Source organism: Vidua macroura, chromosome 7 (genome assembly GCF_024509145.1).
Source record: "Vidua macroura isolate BioBank_ID:100142 chromosome 7, ASM2450914v1, whole genome shotgun sequence".
In the NCBI taxonomy this organism is placed as follows: Eukaryota; Metazoa; Chordata; class Aves; order Passeriformes; family Viduidae; genus Vidua; species Vidua macroura.
In genome coordinates, this window is record NC_071577.1 from 29,198,520 (window position 1) to 29,222,093 (window position 23,574).

General features: G+C 42.9%; 1 protein-coding gene across 1 annotated transcript in view; it reads right to left on the minus strand.

Moving 5' to 3' along the window:
* Positions 1-575: 575 nt before the first annotated feature.
* CLASP1 (cytoplasmic linker associated protein 1) overlaps positions 576-23,574 on the minus strand; it is a 170,016-nt gene continuing 147,017 nt past the window's right edge. Inside the window, exons 33-39 of the mRNA XM_053983207.1 lie at positions 22,182-22,332; positions 21,292-21,538; positions 20,333-20,526; positions 18,542-18,670; positions 8,072-8,278; positions 5,781-5,897; positions 576-4,035 (exon numbers count right to left, since the gene is read on the minus strand). Of these exons, the coding sequence (XP_053839182.1) occupies positions 3,949-4,035; positions 5,781-5,897; positions 8,072-8,278; positions 18,542-18,670; positions 20,333-20,526; positions 21,292-21,538; positions 22,182-22,332 (1,132 nt within the window). The 3' untranslated portion in view covers positions 576-3,948. The remainder of the gene's footprint in view (positions 4,036-5,780; positions 5,898-8,071; positions 8,279-18,541; positions 18,671-20,332; positions 20,527-21,291; positions 21,539-22,181; positions 22,333-23,574) is intronic.

A 23,574-nucleotide genomic window follows, 5' to 3' on the forward strand; every position in this document is an offset into this window, starting at 1 on the left:
TTTTAATTTTTTTTAGCAAATTCTATCACGTAAATGTTAACAAAAAACATCTGTACAATTGCCATGATACACTCAAAAGTGAAACAAATAAGATATAAATACAGATATGGATGTAACATGACAAAAGCGGAAAAAATAGAAAAAAATACATGCGCATGAACACGGTGCCAACAAAGTAATTTCTCATGGCTGGCATTTTTCAGAGTGTTTTTTACTTCCCATTTAAAACATTGTTAGCAACGTACTGCTGTGTACTACAAAGGTCTATTTTTCTGTCCCTTAATATGTAATATTATGCTTGATAAATAAAGGGGTGGGGAGAAAAGGTTCTGATGACAAAGATGCAAGTTACATTACTTATACAGGTTATTGGTAAGCTAGTAATAAGCAATTAAAAAGACAGTCTTGTATTGTATTGTAATCCAGGCAAGCACACATAGTGTACCTTAAGAAAGCCACATGCCTCGGTATTTCTGAACTACATGAGAACTACAGTACGTAGACCTGTGGGGCAGATGGAGCCGGGATTTGCCCATGCCCACGGAGCACTGGTGCAGCCAATGGCAGAAAAAACATCCACATCTGAGATTTCGGCAACCTTGCAGCCAAGAGCTGCTGTCTGCTGAGAGTTTTCTCCCATTTAGATTTTTAAAGCATGGTGGGCAAAGAAAATACTTTTTTTTTTTACTTTTTTTTTTCTTTTTTTTAAAGGTACGAAAAATTGAAGCCCTGCATAATGGGCAGCAAGAAAAAAAAAGGCAGCTGCAGTAGGTGGCTACTGCCAGGAGAAGGTGAACACAAGCTTCACCGGAGCAGTGAGGCACTGCAGCATGCAGACCTTCCTCTGCAAGCGTGCGTGGACACTGATTTGTAGCCAGAGAGACCTTTATGCTTGCTGAAGAGAAACAAGATGATTGTACAGCTTGTTGAAGTCAAAACTGGAGATCAGAGAGGTGACATTCAGAGCTAGCCCTTTGAGTACTTCAAAGGAAACACAAAATAAAAACTGGGTCATGTTCAACATACTAAACAACCCTACTATGTACATTATCCGCGATGATTTATAAATACCTAAGCAGAATGCTCCTACTGTGTACAGGTAGAACATATCCTAGAGTACTCAAAGAATGGACAGTCCTCAACTCACGCAATGAAATTAAGTAGCACATTAATGAGCATCTGTTGACAAACAGAACTGAATCTGATTCAGGAAGTAAGGCCTGATTCCACCCTTTGCAGCCCCTTTGGTGCCAGGGGCCTCGGGAAGCGCAGGCTGGCCGCAGGCGCCTTTTCAAGGACGAGCTTGGACCCCGACGGAGGTGTCAGGGACGTTACAGTGCGTTCACTCTCAGTGCATACCAACAGGATTTTATAAAGCATATAAAATCATTTGAGAAGGAATTTGATTCCTGGAGATTTGCTACAGTGTGCCATTCAATGGAAAGGAAAAAAAATCAAAATCAACAGCAAATGATGATAGACCAAGCTCCATCACAGCTGAGAGGGACTAATACCACCTGGTCAGCTGTGCTGACTTTCTGAACCCCAGAACTGGAACAGAAGATGCTGAGCTGAGATGGGGAGAAAGAGAGGCATAAATACTAAGCAGTTAAGAGCACAATTAAAAAAAAAAACAAAACAAAAAACCAACACCGCCCAAAAAAAACTACCCCACTACTAAAAATTCAAACAAGACAGCTTAACTGCTGCCAACAAGTCAACTGAGTATTTCCTCAAAAGGAAAAATAAATTTGTGTTAAAATCAAATTTGAAGCATTCAAAAAAATTAAAAAAGAGCATTCTAACAAGCATACAGAAAGATGTTGAAAAAGAAATGGTCCACAGAAAGGCAGACACAAACCATGAAGCAGCCAATCCCCCCCTTTAGTGAGGATGGCTTTTCTGAGGCTGCAGAAAGACCCTGGGGGAATCCCCCACCCCAGGAAAGCACATGGTTTCTCCTGCCATAGCATTACTGGTTGGGAAAGATGAGGGAATTAGCCCTGCAGCCAGCCTGCACACATGTGCACCAGGAGCAGGTCACCCCCCTTGCTCTCAGGTGAGCAGGGAAAGGACCAACAAGCTATGCAGCCCACTGACACACAGTCCCTACCAGCCCCAATCCCTCCTGAGGAGAGAACTGGGAGAAAAGCTGGCACCAAGTGTCAGCTCCCAGCTTAACTCCTCAGGATGAGGCTGAAACACAGAGGGATAATTGATGGAAGGGGCTATACCCTCTCCTGCTGCAGTAATGGAGTCTCATGTTCTCAGTATGTTCCCAAGGTGTCCCCTCAGCTCCCTAAAGGGGAGATGTAGGAAGCTGGAGAGACTCCAGGGCACTGAGAGCAGCCAGGGAACACACATCCATCAGCACAGCTGCAGCCATAAGCTGCAAGTCCATCATGCTCTTGCATCACTGGCACTGGAGGCAAAACCCCAGCTGTGATTCATGGCAGGTTTGGGGTGGGCATGCCCATCAGCCAGGATCCAGCCCAGGCCAAACACAGCACATTAATTAGCAACCTCCTGCCTTCCCTGGTTACAGGCAGAGCCAGGGGGAGTTCCCCCTTTGCAAAAAGAAGGGTCTCTGTTCAGGGAAGGGCAGTGCTCTGGGGTATTTGATTGCTGCTGGTTTGCCTCTGACCTGGTCTGTGTCATTAGGCTGCAAACACCTCACCCAGAGCACCCTGCTGCCAGCAGTGCCCAGTGAGGGACCCCCACTCTTCTGAAATGCAGAGCACTCAGCAAGCCTGTGCATGGCGATGGCAAAAAGGAGGCTTCTAAGGGCTGTTAACAGCACTGCAGGGTCTTCAGGAACAGGAGGGCTGTGGCAGGCAACCAGCACTGTCCCAGGTGGCTCAGAGGTGCTTCCATGTGGTATTTCTGTTCAGATTCAGACACCCTTTCTGTCCTCTGGGATGAACATTTTACCCAAAGTGCAAAGGTATGATGACAAAGCCATCCAGCATCAGTGGGTCAATCAGAGCAGCAGATCAGCCCTTTGATGCTACAGATTTCAAGGAAAACAGCTGGCATTGAAGTACAGCTCTGCCAGCTCCCACTGCCCACCCAGTGACACACTCAGAGCCTAACCCAATCCCACCCACCTAACTCCACTTATCCTACTTGCAGACGTCGGTCCCAGAACTGGGTCTCAGGTTCCCTTTGGGCAGTAACAGGTAACCTGGAGAGTCTTTTGAACATATGAAAGAGCCAAATGGGCTGAGGGGGCAGAAGTATTTACAAAGTCAATGAAAAGAGCAAGAGCCCAGCTGTTATGCACAGCACAGCTGGCTGGATAGCAGTTACAGAGCGATCAGCCCATCCGGGGTCTGTCAGAACTATGTACAAAACTCAGATGTTTAAAAAGAACCTTCTTTCATTACTCACTTGGTATCTCTCAGTATTAAAGCATCTGAGGCTGGAATCACAGCCACACCTGCCAAGATCTCCCCATGGAGGGCCCTGCAGGTCAGGCAAGCTGCAATAGGGAGTACAGAACAGGAACAGCAAACTTGAAAGAAGAGAAGGACCCAGCCAGAACGGTGAGGGCAGAGAGCAGGTAACTAGCACACAGAAACCAAAACTGGGAATGAGCTAAACCAACAAGATTTGTTTGACTTTTATATGTGTCCAGGTTCTTGGACTCAATGTTAGAAGGCTAACCTAAACATATTTCTGAGATTTCAGCAGGCTATACAAATATGTTTAAGTATGGCTTTCTGATGTTCACTTTTAATGAAGACTGCGACACAGACCTTGCTTCCTTTACATTCAATACCAGTAAGATTCTACATAAAAGGTTTTAAGGGACTAAAATACTGATTGCAATAAATATCTGCATGGCCTCCTTAAGCTGATGGAGCACGCCAGTGAAGAGTAGCAGAAAGGTCTCTGAGAGGCACCGTTGATTGCTTCTAAGTCTACACACATGTCCACAGATCTCCATTAACTGTGCGTTGAAACATCTGAAGAGGAGCTGCTGTTGCTGTTGGTGGTCTGTGCCCTCTTTATATACAAGTTTAGTAGCTTCATCTGAAAGAAAAAAAGAAAGATCAGAAGATGCCAGAAAAAAACAGGTAGGGAAAAGCTGACTGCCAATGTAAAAACTCGCATTCCGTGGTGACTCATTTTCGGGTGAGCTGACACTGGGCACTCTGGAGGAAAAGCAAGAAAACTGCCCATATTGCAGAACAGAGACAAGAGGCTATGCCCAGTCCCATTGAAGTTACAGACACATTTAATGGGATTTAGAAAAACCTCTTGCATTTCACTTCAGAAGCCATCAGTTCATAGACCTCAATCCTGCAGCCAGGTCAGGTCAAGCAGGATTCCCACAGAGGTCAGTAGGGCTGCAAGCACACTGGTGATCCAAGAGCCACAGGTCTCCCTCCTAGGAAAAACCCTGAACTTTCCCTGTTTTATAAAATGTTCTTTTTCAATGACATTATATCTTCACTGATGTGTGCACTCATCCAGTGCAATTGCAGTTGTTATGACTATATACTTCCCTCGCATGGATTTGTTTTCTTTTTGCTCTTTGCCACCTAAAATCCAGATCCTGTAATGACTCATGTCTACATTTAACTTTAAACAGGCAGGCAGTCTGCATAAACCCAGAAGAATTACTTACATGTTTATAGTTAGTGATGTGGTGGACCACGTTTGTGGCACGTGGGATACTGGAATAATAAAGCCTCTACAACATTTTATAGGGGGACTTCTTAACATCCCAAATACAAAGAGGTAAACCTCAGCACACATACCTGTCTCTCTGCAGAGCAATTTGAAGGCACAATTGTAATTTGTTTAGTGACAAGACAGAAATAAAATCCAAGTGTTTTTAGTCTCAGATTGTTTTGGCCTATACCACACTTCCTTACCCATGAAAGAAATTATGACTTCAAAATGACAGAATGAAGCCCTCTGAACTAAGTAGCTATTTATGTGCACAGATTTGTTTCAGAAACAAAACTTGCAGAATTCATCTTAAAATTGCATAGAAATCTTGGGAATGAAGACTTAAAACAGCAGAAAAAAAATCTGTGGTGGCTTGTTGAGCAGCTCTGAAAAGCAATCAAAACACCAACACAAAATTCTTGTCTGAAGGCCAGAGTTGAATTAAGGGCTTGGTTTCACTTGCAGCATCAGGTCAGAATTTGAGTTTTGCAGCTAGTCTGACGCCAAGGTACAAAGTCCTTTGAAGGGTCATTTGAGCTTGCTGTTGTCCCAGAAGGAAAGGGATACATGTGCCCTGATGTTAAGAGTGAAGCTTTACCTGCATTTCTACCAGCCCCAATCACAACTTGCTGCTGAGAGGACCTGCTCTCCCACCATCCCCATCACTCTGCATGAGGATGCCTGTGTGGCCACAGAGCAGACTAAAAGCTATTTAATTTGTATTGCAGATCTGGTTTTCAGCCAGAGCAGCCAGCTGAGCCAGCTCACTGCACAACCACCTCTGGATGTAATGCCAAAGGAGGAAGACAAACGTGGCTGGAGAAGGACCTGCTCAGAGGCAGCCTGCAGTTACACAAGATCAAATGTATCACAAAACCAATCTCCAAACACCATTAAAATTTCCTAAGTGGGATTTCAAATGCTCACATTGCTGAGCAAGTGCAGTGCTGCTCCTGTGGCATTTGTCAGGGTGAGACAGGATTTAACAGAGTTCAGGGAACCTGACCCAGAGCTACAGTGAAGCCACTGGTCTTGCTGCTAATAATAGCCAGCAGAATGGCTTGCACTACCAAAACACCAGAGACACATCACTCTTGTACCTTGCTTCCTGTGAGTTGTGCGAGATGAGGTTTCAGTTCTTCTCCAATTACTGAATAAATAGCCACTAGGCAAAATACACTGGCTTTTCTGACACTGCTCTCTGTGTTATCATAACCCTGGAAATGAGAGAAAAAGGTCAGAAGACAAACAGCACTCCCCAACACCCTTCCTGAGCAATACACTACAGAGCTGGTGTACATTTTGCAAATGTGGCTGACCTAAGAGATTAATTAAAAAACCTCTGCTTAACATAACAGTTTGCAAACTGAATACTCAAAGAGCAGAGAATGCAATCACCCTATCTGTTCCTTTTGTTATTACTTATTACTGTCATGTTGTAAGTTATTAATATCTAGTTATTTATAGCATTAGATAACAACACATGGTTTCCTAACACGAGCTCAAGACTCTATCAGATACACACACTTCTGTGTCCAGTTCAGATGACCATGAACTGTCCTGAACAGTCAGGACTCTTTGAAGGGCTGCTTACCTATCAAGTAAGAAATACCACAGGAAAGAACACGCTGAAAGACCCCTGCACATATGCTGATCTCTGGCAGCTTGGGCAGAGCTCAAACTAGCCACCAGGTCACTCAGCAGCTATGGACACCAGTCCCAAACTCAGGCAGAGATGCATCACTCAGCAGCCATCCCACCCCATGAGAAAGGCAGACATCACTTCAGCCTGCAGGATGCCGGCTCCTCCGGATGCAGGGTGACCTCTGCTGGGAAAGCCAGAGGAGGGATGCAGCACAGCTGGGGCTGTCCCAGTTGCAGGGCCCAAGCACAGCCCAAAATGACAGCCTGCAATCCCACAAAGCACTGAGCTAGGAAAGCAGTAGACCTCGGTGAGCTCACAGAAACACCAAGCTATTAAGCATTAAGGTGGAGAAAAAGGCCGAGCCTCCTCATCAGGAGCAGGGCAAGCACCACAACTCTGCCCTGCCAAGCCCTGTTCTTCCATGGAGTCCCCATCTGTTCATGGAGAGCCTGCTCCAGGCTCTTGAGCTGCACACTTGTGCCCACACTGCTGCTGACACTCCTCGCCTCCTCACCACTCTGCGAGGACCCTCAGCATGGTAAACAAGCACAAAGGTGATTCTCTCCACACACAGTCCTTCAGCCAGGATCCCAAAATACTTCCCAAATGTAAAGAGTAAATTCCTTCTATCACTGAGTTTCTAAGGTAAGGAAATATCTCAGGCAAGCTCTACTCTGAAACAAGAACCATTTAAAGTAATAAAGAAGACAAATAAAACTGCCTTTTTAAAGGCATGGTGCTCTCAGACTTTTGCAGTGCATCAAAGCTTCACTTTTCAGATTGTTGTCTCCAACAATGATGGCTAAAACCATTTTTCAACAAAAGTTTAGATGAATACAGAATTGTCCAACTCCCAGAAGCTGAGATTTAAGAATTGCAAGAGCTGACACTACAAAGTTGGTATGAATGCCAGGATGCATAAGGGGAATTTCTGACTTTGCCCTTGTCCTTCCGACATTTTAAGCTCACAATGAGGAGGCCTCTTTATCCCAGTTCTCATGGAAGTCTTACTCACCTAAACACATTTCCTCCTTTCACTCTGACTGATGTGTTCCTGTCACAGTCTCTCCCCACTAAACACACACATTTACTCTCCTCCCTCAGTGCTACTTCATGTATTTCCTCCTTGTTTGCAGCTCTATCCCTGCACCGCCAGCTGCTTGTGCAGGTGACCAAAAGACAACACCACTACAGCCAGTGCTCAAAGCTAAATCCACAGTGCACAACTAAGCCTTAGCAGTGGCAAAAACACAGCTCCCCACCCAGCCCGAGTTATGAAAGAGGCTGAATAAAGTCAGCAAGTAGTTTGGTCCTAATTTCAGAGAGAAAAGAGGAAAGGAGCAACCTGCCTGCTGGGTTTCAAATTCAAGAGCAAAGTAGCATCAAAGCACAGAACAGCTCAGCAGAACTAAAGGGGAATTAAAGGGGACTACAAGATGTATAGAGACAGTGTAAAATGTAGCTAACTCCTATACTCAAATTTATTACATGGTTGCTACTGGCTTATTTGGGAGTCAGAAAAAGGCATCCAATTATGGAATATTCATGTAAGAACCTGAGCTCTTCTTTCCTTAACATTAAAAGGATCAAAAACTCATATATAAAAGTCTTATTTTACCAAAAATTAAATGGCTTAATTTACCAAAATCTGGCCCCTTAGGATTCATCATTCTCCCTCCCTTAGGGCACAGATGTCACAAATTAATGGTGGCTTGTGCTCAGGATCAGTGACATGGGATTCTGTACCTGTAACAATCCAGGAATGATATCAGGTAGGAGCTGATGCAACGATTCCTTGGAAATCCTCTCAATGACTTTCGTTTGCATTTTGATGGCAGCTAAATTAATTGGATAATCTGCAGTCTGAATGATGGGACAAAGCACCTTGATGCACTGCTCGGGGTGGATGGAACTCGCCAGGGTAGAAGCAGCTTCTTCAGCAGCTCTGACCACCTGAAATGAAGTAGAGCAAACCCTTAGGTTAATGAGGTCACACTTGACAGCCAACACTGCTGGTGTGTGCTAGGAATGACTGCCAGGAAATGCTTGGGGATGTTCATTAACAGATCTGCAGGAGGCTTTGTTGAGGGGCAACTGACTCTAAGACTTCACATCCTGTGTCTCCAGTGACATCTTTGTTTCAGCCAGTGGCAAGAAGTCCTTCCTGCCTAATATAACTGTGTCAGGGTTGTGGCTAGGTTGACAAAATGATCTGTCATCCAAGACAGACAGGCACTCCCATCCCAGGAGGAGTGAGAGGATGAAATCTCTCCAGCCACTGCCAAAGAACCCAAACCCACCAGCTCAGACTTACACAAAATGTTGTCTCCTTAACCACGAATGGCCCTGTTGCAGCTTCCAGTGTGCACCTCAGTGCTGAGTAGCACGTGCCCATGCTGGGGCACCCATGGCAGCTGTGTCCTGCCCCTTCCCAGATGAACTGCACTGCACTCAAATCCAGGTCACAGACACAAATGGGCTTTAGGGAGTCCCTGACCAGGCAGCTCTGCTCTCAGCACATGTAACCCATCAAGGCAGCACTGGGATCACCATACAAAATGGGAGGAAGAACAAACGGAAACAGCAGCAGCACCCACCTTTTGCAACAAGCCCACACTGTAAAGCAGTGTACACATCCTGTAAAGCAAGGACGATACTAAATTCAACTCTACACTGAGAGAAAGCAGATTCACAACTTTCACTCTTCCCCAGCAGGTAGGACAGCTAGTTCAAAGAAGAAAGACCCAAATCTGGTCTCTCCTCCCAAGAGAATTTATTAATTTTACATTCTGCAGTAATTGGATAAAAAAGAACAGGATGGGAAGGCAGGTTTTCTTTTTTCCAAGTGTCTGTGCTAATTGCCAGGCAACAAAATGAAGCTTCCTCTTGGCTGCCCTCTTCCTGGCCACAAATAACACTCTTTGCTCCCCATGTTCTTGTTACAACACGAAAGATGGAGGATGCTTTTCTCCATCTTCTCTTACTCCCCTCTTCTCAGGGCTTACTTTAAAGGGAGGGTAAATCCTGAGTAGACAGATGCCCATGGGCAGACTTAAATCCAACACCTCAGCTTTAAGAAGAAAGAAGCATTCACAAATCCTCATGTTTGGGATCCTCCAGCTAGTCCCTCCAGGCAGTCCCTAACTAAGCCCAGGAACATTAAAGCACCCTTCTTTCCTGGTTGTGTGGGAGGCTCAGGTGCCCAGCACCAGTTCTCTACCTCCTCCTAAACTGAACTACCTGGGGTTGTATGAAGTCAATACTTTGAACCCAGCACTAGGAAATCTGTCCCAGGCAATCTGCAAAACAGCTCATAAATCAAACCACAGGTCTCCCACTTAGACTGAAGCCATGGCTGCTGAATTCCTGTTGTTCTCCTCTCCCACATACTGTGAAGGCATCAAACTCAGGGATTTCTATTTGAGTAAGGCAACCTATGGACAAATGTAGCTCTATCAAGCCTCAAAAGAAGGTGAGCTTCCATTATTTTTAAGCAACTACTGTGGATAATGCATGAACAAGGAGTGGCTGGAAGCTTATCTTAGTCCATTTACTACAAAACACAACTTTTAAGATAACAGCAATTAAAAGTGACCAGAAGGGATCATCTCCACCTACAGAGCCTGCTTCACCCACAGTCAATAGTCATATCCATGCTACTAACATTTATCTTCCACTCATGCTGAGAGCTACCTTCCTGAAACAGGAATGGCACAAAACACTTGTATTCCCAGGAAACAGCAGAACTCATCCACTTGGCTTTTGCCATTCTCTAAGGCAGATCCAACAGTGAATGTGATCTCAGACACTTAACACAGCACAAATATTGCATGCAGGCAAGATATGGGCAGGATGGTGAAGCAACCTGAGATTTTGGACTGCTTCTGTACCAGTGCCCTATTTACAGAAATAAAGCTGTCCAAGTGCTCCACTTACCTCAAGACTTTCTCAGAATTTAATTATAACATTAAAACATATTCCAAAATGAATGGCAATCCACAATGTGAAAAATATTAAAAAAAAAAAATTCTTCCTGAAAGATCTGTGAATGAGTAACTATACAGAACAGAATGCTTGCTTTCCCACTTACAGCAAGTTCTCCCTCTTCCAGCTATGTCTTTGCTAATTTCTCTTCAATTTCACACATGAGAAGCATAAAAGTTAGTATTTTTCCACATAAATTAGTACTAGCTTAGGAGCCAGGACTGTGTGATTTTGTTGGGAAAGAAGAGAAACACCCAAGTACTTAAGGGAACCTAATGCCAGGCTTTAATAGCACAGGGTGGAATTGCTGGAACAGATTAAACCAGGAGCTCCCAGAAGGTCTCTAAAGGAATCCACTTCCAGGCACTGCAGTTTCTGATGTTTGCTTTCCACCAATGATGGAAAGCATGAACTTAGAGGGCCCTGATACTTTACCATCAATTTAACTATTCACTAGCAAGCCACTAGCTAATAAACCCCCAAATATTAGTATTTGAACACAGGCCACTTGGGATTTTGTTCTGCAGCAACACCAAACACTGTTGGGAAGGTGTTTTCAGACACTCACTCTCAGAAAGAAAAGCTTGCACATATATCACAACACACTAAAAGAAAATTGTAAAAAAAAAATTAAACCTTATATCCTCTTGTTATCCTACTTGATAAAAAAAGCAACAATATTTTAGTATAAACCTATGGCTAGACTCTGATCTTGAACACATTACCATAAAAAAAAAGCAGTAGGTGAAGAGATTAATTAAAATGAATGAATTAGAATGAATATTATTAGAATGAATATTCTATCTGGGTTTCAGCTCCATATCCTGTTTGCACATAGTTTACTGTGTCTATTAAGTTGAAGGTATGAAGCAAGTCCATGAGACAAAAAGCCTATTAATCAATTCCAAGCAGAAGGAGCATTAAAATACAGTGGCAATTTTTCACAAAATAAGCAAGAGTTCAATAGCAACAAAGGTCACACATATTTTGCCCATCAAAAGGTGAGCAAGGGAAGTTGTGAAGGTACAGAAGTTATTTATGCCCTGACAATCCTGCTTTCAGCACTGCTGCCCATGTCTAGCATGGATGTGGCTACATTTAGGCAGTGGCTGGCCATTTCATATCCCTTCCCCCTGTACACAGGAGGATGCATTACACATGTCCAGCATGATAGGAGCTTGTAAATGTGACAACACCAGGGAGACTTCCAAGCCTCCCATGAGCACATCTGGCAGACAACGCCTGCATCTCAGGCACACTTCAGCAAACCCCCTGAGCTGTGATTAACTTTAATAACATGCTCAAGTCTCACACCCATCAACTGGATTCCAGCATGTGCTTGCATGCTTGTTTGGATGAGAGCCTCTGCAGGTAACCAGCTCCTGGCTCCCTGCGGAAGCACCAGCAGGTGACAGGGTATAGGAAGGGGTAGGGCAATACCAGCTGATGGAGAGTCAAAGAGAAAAACTCATCCCTGCTGGCACAGGAAGCCAAATGCCACCATTTTGCAATGCAAGTACCAGCCCTGTCCTTCCTCCTGGCTTTGGCAAAATAAAACATTCAACCACCCAGAGAGACTCTGGATCCCATGAGGGGCTCTCAGTATTTACCCAATCAGCTCAGAGTCCCGCTCACCTGGCACTGCCAGAGAAATCAGCAGCATTTCCAAACAGAGGGAAGTGCATTATCAGAAGGTACAACCTGCCAGGTCATTTGGCAACAAGAACATGAAGCTGTAATAGAGTTTAGCAAAGACATTTTGCCATGAGGCACAACACTTGTGCCTTGCAAATTGTACATACCTTACAGTATCAAAAAATCAAGTATCATTTTTAGTCAGGGCTTTAACCTGACCAGCAGAGTGAAACAACCTTAAAAGGAGTGGGAGAAATGAATAAACAGGATCAAGGAACAGGTCTTCCTCCCAGCTTTGAAGGCAAGATCAACAGATACACATCAAGAAGTGACAGAAAAGGCTCGTACTAACAGTGACACCACAGTAAGTAGTGTCTATGTAATCTATCCTTTAAGCCCAAGAAAATGAAAGGGCGCTGTTTGCTACGTGCTCAGACTGGGGAGCTTGCTGTCACAAGGGGATTAGAAGTTAGACAAGTTAACCAAAGGAAAGAAAAAAGCCAACCCACACAGGGAGGCAGGCAGAGCCATTCACACGGAAAGGCTTTAAGACAGCTGGAAGGGGGAAGCATATCCACAGGGAAGCATCACTGTATGCTTGCTTCTTGCTAGTGAGTCACATAGGGTAACAAGCAAAGCAAGATTTTTGTTCAACCTAATATAATTCTTCTTAGGAATCTCAGAGATACAAAATAAAAGTAGAAAGGCCATCAAATGATGATGGCAGCTGTAAGCAGCAGATTCAAAAGGGTGGCTATGAAGCAAGACTACAGAGAGCCGGCAGTTATTTAAAAGCACAGACACTAAGCTGTATGTAAGGTATGTCACAAACATGATTTTACCTCCCAGTAAAACCTTAGAGCAAACCATGGCTTGAACTGGATAGTTTGACATCGTTCAACACAGGGCAGGTAGCCCTGGAATGCAGATCTAAGAGATAGCTCTTGGCCTTAAAGCAGCAGGTTTTTCTCCTTTCTAAAAGCTTACCTAATGCTCTACACACTGGAGACTAGATTCAGCCTGACTTTTGCTGGCATAACATAAGCTCTGTGTGCTGGAGGGTTCCTTGAAAGACATCTGTGATGCATTAAGACTTTTCTAGTGAGTCTCACGAAAGAGAAGTTTTTATACTTCCACCCAGTTTGCTTTAGGGAAGGAGCCATATTCACATGCACAAAACCAGCAAAGTGTAGTACACAGAAAGCTGTTTACCTCTAGCAATGTCTTCCTTAATGCTACCAAGGAGTAAACTTCTTGTTAGGCAGTCACAGGCAGGCAGTCCCAGGAATATGCATGGGAATTGCTCCCCGATTTCAGTGTGAGGGGATATGCTGATGTGCAGTATCAGTGTGATCAAGACTGACCTGTCACAGAGCCTTGTCTTTAAACAGAAAAGCACACTGGAATCATTAAAGTTCTACAAAATTTGCTGGACAAACTTTGGATGACAATTCCCACTGGTTTACCTGGCTCACAGCACACTGCAGCCACAGGATCCTATTCACTTAAGATAGCCGGAGCTCAGACTCCATCTCTTCCACTCAATTTCTTCTGCTCAGCTATCACATTTCATGCATTAACATGTTGCTTGCTGCCTGATGGCTGCAACAACCAGCTTATGAGTTTTGATAGTTTAATTTCTGCTTTAAAGAGACATACAGTACTGGAAAATAAGGGAAGGAAAATGTCCTGAGTCCCCTAAGGGAGAACATGCAAGGTTCATAGGCTACACAGGGCATCAGTGTAACATGCAGGGATCTCAGCAAAGCAGCACCTGAGGCACCTGGATGAGAGCTTCCCACAGGAGCTTAAGCTGGAGTACTTTGCCATGATTGCTAGTTACAGTGTCTCTGCAGAAGGTTGTAGAGGATGAGGCAGTGCAGGGAAAGCCCCACAGAAAGTTTAGAGGCTTTGTACACCACTGTGAAACATGAAGAGCACCAGAGAAGTTTATTAAGCAGAAGAACAAGGGTTTGCTTTCAGGCTTATGAGGCATGTGGCTGTGCTTTTGAGCCAATTTTTGCCATCTAGAGGTGGTTACTTAAAGCCTGGATAATCTATGCTGGAGGGGATGGAGGCTTACCAGTACCTACTCAGGCAACCTCCCATCCCTGAAGGCTTTACAGTCTAATTCAGACAGGAACAAACAATTATGGACTTGGTTTCAAAGCAGGAAGTGGACTCAGCAATGGGGAGTGCTAAGCAGATGAAAAAGCAGTGTGATTTTTATAAGGACTCAGAGATTAAGTAGATTAGACTGCTTCTCCTGGGCACTAAATATTTGAAACTTATTGGGAAACAGAAAAGGCACATAAACATGTATTATGAAACATCAGTGACTGCCCACTTGCAGCACTCAGTAGCTTCCAGCATGGACTGGGTAATTAATCTTCAAGACTATGATCATTTAGTGCTTTTCCTTTTGCAGAAACCTATACAGATCATACCATCATCAGAAGACAGTTACAATATATAAATGTCAGAGGCCAATCTAAAAGCACCTCAGCAAGATAATAAAAATTATCTACAGGTAATGGGTAACTGATTTCTTCTTCTGTCTCTTTCAGAGGGTTGCTACAAAGAATGTACAATAAGCATCCCAATTATGCTTATCGACCTTCTATATCATAAAATACAGAAATTAGATATCTCAGATATGGCACAGGATCCTTTTCTTACACATAGAAAACAGACATCAGTTAACTCTACAGGACTTGTGCCAGAGACAGAAGCAGGGAATTAGCTATCCTATGATTTCTCACTCTGCTGCTGATTTCCAAGATATTAAACTATTTCTGTTTTAAAATACTCAATAATAAGAAATTATCCTCATTTGTCTGGCATGAATCTGAAGCAATGTCATTATCAGTGGTACTGGGTCAGCAAGCAGCATCTCTCCTTAGTTATGGGTGAGTAACTACACTGGAACAAATGAGTTAATATTAACTAATTGGCAACAGAAAGATGGTTCTCTTCCAAATAACTACAAACAAAGATTGATAAAAATCAACAAGATTTAATATCATCCACAACTTCAATTATGTTCTAATGCTCCAAAAGTAAGTGAAAGGCATGTCAACCCCCCTAAATGTTTCCAGTTATGACCAAAGCGGGCTTGACTCTTCACATCACCCCATTAAATCAACAGCATTGAACAGACTGTTGTACTACAAACAGTATAAAAACAGGACAAAGTTAAAAAATGCAAACTAAACATGAATCCCAACCCAGAGCCCTCTAGTCTGTAGCCTGGGGTTACATTAATTTTGACCTGCTACTAAGGTCCGTGCTTTGCCAATCTCCTGCATTTGTACTCACAACAAGATGTGACTCAGCTCCAACTCCATGTACCAACTTTTTCTCTCCCATATCCCTGGGGGGAAATGTGGTGTTCTCAGCTGTGCTGCTCTGCTAATCCCAGACCTTGCCTTCAGCAACAGAAGGCAGACGATTTTTAGCCATGGCAAAGACCCAACTGTCTGAAGACTTCTGCTTGGCCTTGAAAAAACAGCCAATTATCCAGGCATCCCAAAATATCCAACTATGCTACCACTGCTTTGATATTTCCAACTATGTAATCTGGAATAAAGTCACAGGTCTTTCTTTTTTAAACAAGAAAAGAAACTTTAACTAGATATCAGCACTCAACTGGGGGAGGGGGTGATATCTGCTGGTTGGTGAATATGCTGTTTTTGACATTTGATGTGTCGTGGTGATGCTGAACAACAGCAATATTGGAATTTGTGTAGACAAACAAACCTTCCTGATTTCCAAAGAACTGCCTCTTACTATGACTTCTAGGAGACAGTACCCAACCTTAACAGTTCTGCTCCTGTTCAAATTCCCTTTGCTTGGTCACTTTAGATTGAGTCTCTGTGGGTCACATATAATTGAAAATGTGAGCAGTAGCTGGAAGCAATTAGTATTCCCTGTGCTGAAGGGGAAATTCAGGTAAAAGAGACTGAAACAGATACAGCTTGCTCAAAATAGACATTTTCTCCTAACTTTCACAGTCTGTTGAGACACCAAATTATCAAATCATAACCAAGGATCACTTCTGTCTTCTGCTACAAGGCAGAAGCAGTCCAGAAACATAACAAACTGGAGTGTCATCTTATCAGGACATCACTGACACAAAGATTAATCATTTCCAAACTAAATTTCATACCAGCTTTTCTTGAAATAGTTCTTACAGTCTAGAGGAAGATTTGATTTTATGTAGTTTAAGGACAGTGCACCACTCCCTTTAACACTGCTGTGACAAAGTGAGAAAGAAAGCTGTAGAACAGACTGCTCAGAACTTCCTTTCCCTCTTCAGCTATCCTTTGAAAGTGCCCTTCACTCACAAACTGGTGAATCCTCATTTAATCTTCTGCTCAGTGGGATCCAGTCAAAGGGTAGCTCCTCCTCCCCTCCTAGAGAGAGCAGTGCCGCAAAGCCAGCAGTGGGAGCGAGCTGGAGGACCAGCTCAGGAAGGGAATTTGTGACCTCCTGGCTCTAGGCTATGAGTTTGACCAACTGAGCCATGCCCAAATGATCTCTCAGTTAATTTTTCACAGACTTAACTGAATCAGCAAGTCCCAACTACAGGTAAAACTACTTTGAGCATATTCCCAGGTATGTATTTAGCCTAGCTCATGTGGACACGCAAGTGCAGGTACCTTTCTTAACTTCAGGAATGCCGATCTCCTCAAGCTACTGACAAACAGATGATACCTCTCCTGGGCTGCATCATGGTTCTGAGAGCTTCATTTACACAGGGATCAGAAAATACTCATACACAGAGTGAAAAATCCAGAACCAGTGCCCCCACTTAATACAGCTGTGCACATGCAACAGATGGCAAAACAAGAACATACCTGCAGTGTCCTGCTGTGACAGCTGTCACCCAAAGGTCCCACTGCAGCAGCTGATGGCTCATCATGAAGCTGCTTGGAAAACCATGGCAAATCAAAGCCACACTATGTGCAGCACAGCAGCTACTTGCTGAGCACAGCATAGCTCAATTAGTCTATAAAGAAGTGCCAGAACTCCCATCTCTCATTCCTGGTTTGAGTTTATCTTTTCCCTGTTTTTGAGTTATCTTTTCCCTGTTTTTTCCCTGGGAGGCACCTCATGCAAACCCCCAAAGAACCTTTCCACACCACAAGAATACAGAGGCATAAAGCATGGTGTTTTCAACATCAGTCTTGATTTCTGTAAAACCCACCAGTCCCACAAGGACAGTGAATTCTGATGGGCATTAAAAACAATGCCAGGGCCAAAATGGAAAGGTCCTGCTAGAAATGTTAGTTCTAGAGGATTCTCAGACAAAAAATACAAAGGGCACTGAGTCAAGGTGAGCTGAGAAGTATGCAAGCAGGAAAACTTGCCAATAAAAGGCACTCCTTCAGAACATAATGTTTTGTCTGACTCCTTTATCAGAAAATCAATTTACAACTGCTTCTTACTACTCTGAACTGAAAAAGACAGAGGTGCAAAGGCTCTAAATCAAGAAGAGGAAGGTAGGCAGAGTAGGGCAGCCCTCATTCACTAAAGCATTAAACACTTTCTACTTTTGCATTTTAGAGAAATCCAGATTGTTATTTTCTTTCCCTAAGAGTGTTTTTTGTTTGGCTGTTTTGATTTTCGAACAGTACAGTTTCTGCTACCCATGATTAAATTAATCCTGTGTCAGTCATCCAATGCTCTGGAGCAGTCTGGTCTATTTTAATCATCTTTTCATGGCCAAATATCTTCAGAGATGCCTAAAATGGCTAATTTAGAATAATCCTGTGGTAGAGAGGAATAAAGGCCTTAGATTTCAAACCAAGGACTTTGGTAACACAACCATCACAGACTGATAGGGAAAGTCTGGTAGCACTTTCCAGAAGGTTTAGCTCAAACTTCCAGCATGCACGAGGTAGATTAAAAGATCCAACTTGGAAATCAATCTACAAAGATTGACTTTAAATGTAATTTGAATTGATCTACTTAAAATGTTATCATGTCCCTTTATTGTTACTTTACTTCAGAATACTTTCAATCTTGTATAGGACTTCTCTCACAAAAAGGCAAATGCAATTCACCCTCCCCTTTGCTTCTTCCTCTGCCAGTGTAGCATGGCCACTTTGTCCATTTTCTCCTGTTACTCACCAGTTCCCAATTTTCCAGCATGGCCCATTTTCACCATTCAGTTTTCACACACAATTCTGCTTGAACACAGCCTTTGTGTTCTCCAGTACATTTTGTATTCTTACCTGTACACACAGAGGCAGCACAGTGCCCCCAGCATGCTCTAAAAAGTAATTAAACATGCACTTTTCTCCTACAGTTCTCAACCTCTCCCAGAATGAGCAGGAAAATCCTGGGAAATTAACAAACAGTGGCATACCACTCCAAATAGCTCCAAGTCCACATAAATAACTCTGACAGTCTCCACTTTTTTTCCTCACTGTTTCAGCATGTAAAAATCCTGTCTCTTTATATTTGGGAGACTTAATACTGATTTGCTCCACTGTCAAGATCGTTCAACACATTTCCCTGTTAAGTCTCACAGGTCCTACATTTCTTCAGCAGGTCCATATTGCTTTTCCAGTAGCTGAAAGGCTCACTCACCTCCTTGTGGGAATCCTTATGTGCTTCCAGTGTTTTCATGATAGTCAACTCCGCGTAGTTCTTAAACCTCGCTGGCTGGTTCCGCAGGATCTCCCTCAGGACTCGCAGCGCCAGGGCTCTGATCGAATGCTGTGTCGGGAAAAATAGACATTAGAAGAAGATTAGAAAGAGTCACTTCTCAAAATTGTAGTTGGAAGTGAATTCTCATGGCTCATAAGAAATTTGCATGGCTCCCTACGCCACCAGCTCCAGTGCAGTGAGCAGTGGAATCAACGTAACAAAATTCAGAACTGGGCTCCTTGCTTGCTCTTGCACAAAAAGCCACATAAAACGACTGTTCTCACATATACAAGAATCAGAATGATTACTTTCCCGAATTCCATATTCTTTTGGCAATGAAGTAAAAATTTGTACTCAGAGCAGGACATCTACATTACATGAATTTACAAAGAAGGTCAGATCATGTATGTTTTGCCTTTCCTCTTTTACGCAGCTTGGCAGATACCAAACTGGGCTTCATCCATGCCACAAAGCTTTTTTTCATGTACTAAAGCAGTAAAACTGACTCTTCCTGTAACTCCTGTGGAAATTACTTTCAAGGACATAAGTTACTGTAGTCAACACTGACCTATGCCTTCATCCTTCGTATCAAGAGATCATGAGCAGAAGGGATTTATAACACTTGTTTCAATTTCATAACTTATATTAAATTTTTGACCTGTGGCTACTCCAAATAGATGTCATTATTTCAGCAGAGGAATACATACTTTATTTCATCCTCTTCAGCCTTTAAAATATGTGATTTGCTATCCATCTGCAAAATTCATACAGTAGCACAATTCCTGTGTACTTAAGATAAAGTCACCAGACTTTTTGATACTTGTGTGATGGTGCTACCATTAAACATGTAGGACTACAGCAGTTCATGCTTAAACTAAGAACAATGACTGAGAAAATGTCAGCCACTTACTCTGCTTCAGAATTAACATTTCTGAGAGCGTAACATATCTTTCACAAGGAGTATAAGAAATACAACAAATTTTTGAATCAGATGAAAAAAAAAAAAAAAAAGAACTGTGAGTGCTTTGAAGCCTCAATACTGTAACATTCAGATGGAGCATGGCTCTGTTGTAAAGGTGCAGTGGGGTGTTGAGCCTTTACCAAATATCATTGTGCTGCTGAACAAATATCTGCAAATCGAAGAAAGCCTGGCCTGTAAATTACCACTTTGATCAACTACCAAACATAAAGCTGTGATAATAACACAGCTTTTTTAACATTTCAAAACAAGATCCCCTATAAAAGCAGCTTGTTCTTGATGACATTTTTACAAGAGACAGAGACTCATCCCATTAGATCTAATACCCTGGGTCTTTAAACCACTTAGGGAAAAAAAATTAATTGATTCTAGAATGCCTTTATTCTCCTTGCTGGGAGTGGGTATAATACAGCTAGGAGCTTGTAACTTCATCCTAACTCAGAAAAGAGTAACTGAAGTGTTGACAGTTTTTTTACTAGACTAGCACTCCTTTTCTGATTCTATTTCAATTTCCTAGCTATTTACTAGCAACACTTTAAGGAGGGAGGGGGAAAGACTGGGACATTTTGGAGTAACTTAAAACTCATCACTGAACAGAGTGAAAACTAAAGCAGAGTTGTCAACCTTCAAAAGAAAAAATGAGCAGTGCAGTATCACTGATGAGTGGTAGGTTTCATTTAAACTGGTGTGTAGGAATTATTACCCAAGATGAAGCAATGTACAGGAGAGTTAAGACAAAATCTACAGCTCACATCTTTGTCTCCAAGTGTTTCCAGCAGCAAGAGCAGAATGGTTTTGAAATGCTCCTCCCAAACTCCAAGATTATCTTCCCTTGTAATCTTTAGCAACTCCAGGAGAGCTCCTTTCCGCTCCTCCACCCGCTCGTTGTGGTTGGAGAGCTCTTTCAGAAGATCAGCCACCAAATCCGAATGGTCAATGGGTACTTCTAGGACAAATGGCAACAAATCATTTGGAGAAATGGAGAAAAGATCAAAGGTGCCAAGATTTTTCACCCTCTACAGAACAAGGTTAATGTAACAAGGGGCCCCCCAAAAATGCATCCGCTTCCAGGTGGTTTCAGTCAAGCAGGCAACAGAATCAGACTAGTCCATAATTTAACCTGAGTTCATAGCATGGCTCATGCATCTGCACATGGCTTCTAACGAACCAGGAAGAGATGACAATTGGATTTCTTCCAGTTCCAACAATTACTTCTACAAGATGAGAACTGCCGTGGTTTTTCCCAGACATACACACCCAAAACCAATGGTCACATGTATGACCTTTAGATTAAAGTACAGTGACTCATCAGTGTACTGCAAAAGAATAAAGCTGATGTGTAGCTGCACTTAAATGAAGTCAAACACTCAATAACAACAAGCTGTTGAGTGAGGTGTTTCAGCCAAGAGGAGGGGAAGGTCCCAAAGCAGTGTCCCTACAGATGCATGTGGATGCTTAAGGGAGAAATTTGCAGGAAACCCCAGGCAAACAAGAACCAAAACCACAGTATAACATTTTTTCTCAGTAGCCACATATGAGGTTCTGCTGCGACATGAGAACAAAGGGTATTTCATACCAAGCCTCAACTCAGATGCAATGTAATACACAACACATGCACAGGCAGGCACGCATCTGAGGGCACTGCCCATACACAAATACACCAGAGAGGCAGCGAGCTGCCTGCAGTGTTACGAGGTGAGCTGATACAAACCATCCCGAAGCTGATCCATGTCATCATCGAACACTGCTTCCTTCAGGGCGGTCTTGTCGTAAGTGTTAATGGTGTCAGTGTAAGGATAGGGGTTGTATTCCCGAGCACGGGGCCCTGAAAAGGCGCGGGGAGGCTGGGTGTTCAGGAGGGAGGTTTTGTTATCCAGCGCCATCCTTCCGCCTTCCACAATGTCACTGCTTCCACGGACATCACCACTAGGGAGAGCAAGGCCACCATCTCGAGACACCTAGGGGAACCGAACAGAGCGAGAAAAGGTATGTTCAAAACTCTATGGAAACTGAAGCATTTTCGAAGCTCACCCACCAGTAAGAAAAGGTACAGATTTACATGAATTATTTATACATAATACTTACATAAAACTTTGATTACTACCTCTTTCTTTCACACAACTACACCTGCTCAAAAATATCTCACGATCACAGTTTCTGTAACCAGTCTTGCAGCACAAGATGCTGTATGAGCTGTACGCTTGGAGTGATCACAGGTCCTAAGCCTGTGAGGGAAACCATCCATGCATTTTAAGAACTAACATTTCCCATTACAGACATGACTACACACACTCCATGCAAAAGCCATCACTGAGCCACGCTGAGCCTGAGGAACACTAGCACTGTTTCCATCCTTCATGGCACTCACACAGAATCCCTGTGAGCACATTCCACAGGAGGCCAGAGTTTAAAGGGAGCCAAGGGAAACAGTCAGTGAAACCCCATAATTAAGATATAAGAAGTTAACAACCAACAAGCAGACAATGCCTGTAAGAATACAGCAGGAATAACTGGATTTTGTACACTACCAATCCACAGACAGGTTTGATCACAATGTTTTAAAATTTCATCTATTGGGGGAGTGAACAACGGAATACTTACAATGTCACAGTCCTTCTTTCCGTCACGTTTGATTGGCTCATTCAGGTCCTCTTGACTACGGAAACTAAATTTCTCAATCGCTTCTGTGACTCCACGAAGAGAGCTGTAGATTTCATCAGAGTTTAGGTTCTCCGTGTCATAATCCAGCATACTAAAGACCAAACGTATATGAAATGTTACAAATGAAACTGGAATCCTCTTCCGACTGTCAACAAAAACAAGCTGGAGACATATGGTTTGGAGTACTCTTTCTAACAGTGACTTGTAACACAACAAGGATGGAATCAAAGCAGAGTTCAGGTCTGAGCTTCCCCTCAAATGGGGCTAAAACAAGGAGAACACTTTGCTGTAAGTGAAGGGAAAACAAGTCTACTGTTTCTTACATTCAGTACGTGTGCTACCTTCTGTAAACCAAAAAACCCTATCCCCACTGTGGTGTATTTTAAAAAGGAAAATAGTACTAATCACTATAAGAACTCAAATGGTTGTGACAGCTGGTGGAAATTGCATCAGTGACATTTACGTTTAATAATATATGAAACTATGACAGATTTAAATGGAAAGGAAAATGTAACTTGACATAAACCTTAGTCTAACATGGCCCATTTTAATTTATAACGTAGTAAAACCTAACTCACTTGCACAGTGCCTTGATAAAAACAGCATTTCAGTATTTGGCCTAAGTTTGGGAATTCCCTCACTCAAACCTGACACTTGCACTTTATCAGTTGTTCAGAAATTTCTCAGCAAAAAGTTTTGGGATTCCTTGAGGAGTTATCCAAATTTAGGCCCCATGATAAAATGCCTTACATGCAAGGGCAGATGATATTAAAAGATCTGGCTAAAGAGAAGTTCCTACAATCTTTGAGAAAATAAAAAAGCATTATTGGCAGGGCTTTGCACTATCTAGGAGAAGTTGAGTTTCCATGACAATCACTAAATTAATAGATCCAGCAAGAGAGAACAATTTCTGGAGGAGTGTCAGATCTCAGTAGAGCCAGAAGCAAATAGATTGAATCAGATATTTACATCAAGTTGTTTGTCAATAAATGGCAAGAAGTGGCTCCCTACAGTGGTGAATTACTATTTCATAACATTTTGGGAAGAATGACAGGATGGGCTTGGAGGCAGATGGCTGAACTGCGTTGTGTTCCTTTTCCACAGAAGAAAAATTCCCTATGAGGTGGGTGGGGGAAAAACCCAAACAAACAAACAAGAAAATCCCTTCTGAATTCTGGGTACACAGCTGTTATTTTCAATGGAACCAAAAGTAGGATATTAAATATCTATTAAATATCTAGAACCACAGCTTTTTTTTTCTGGAAGAAACTTGGGAACTTCAGACAGAGGATAAGATGGGCTGCCCAATACCTTTGGGATTAACACACTGAAA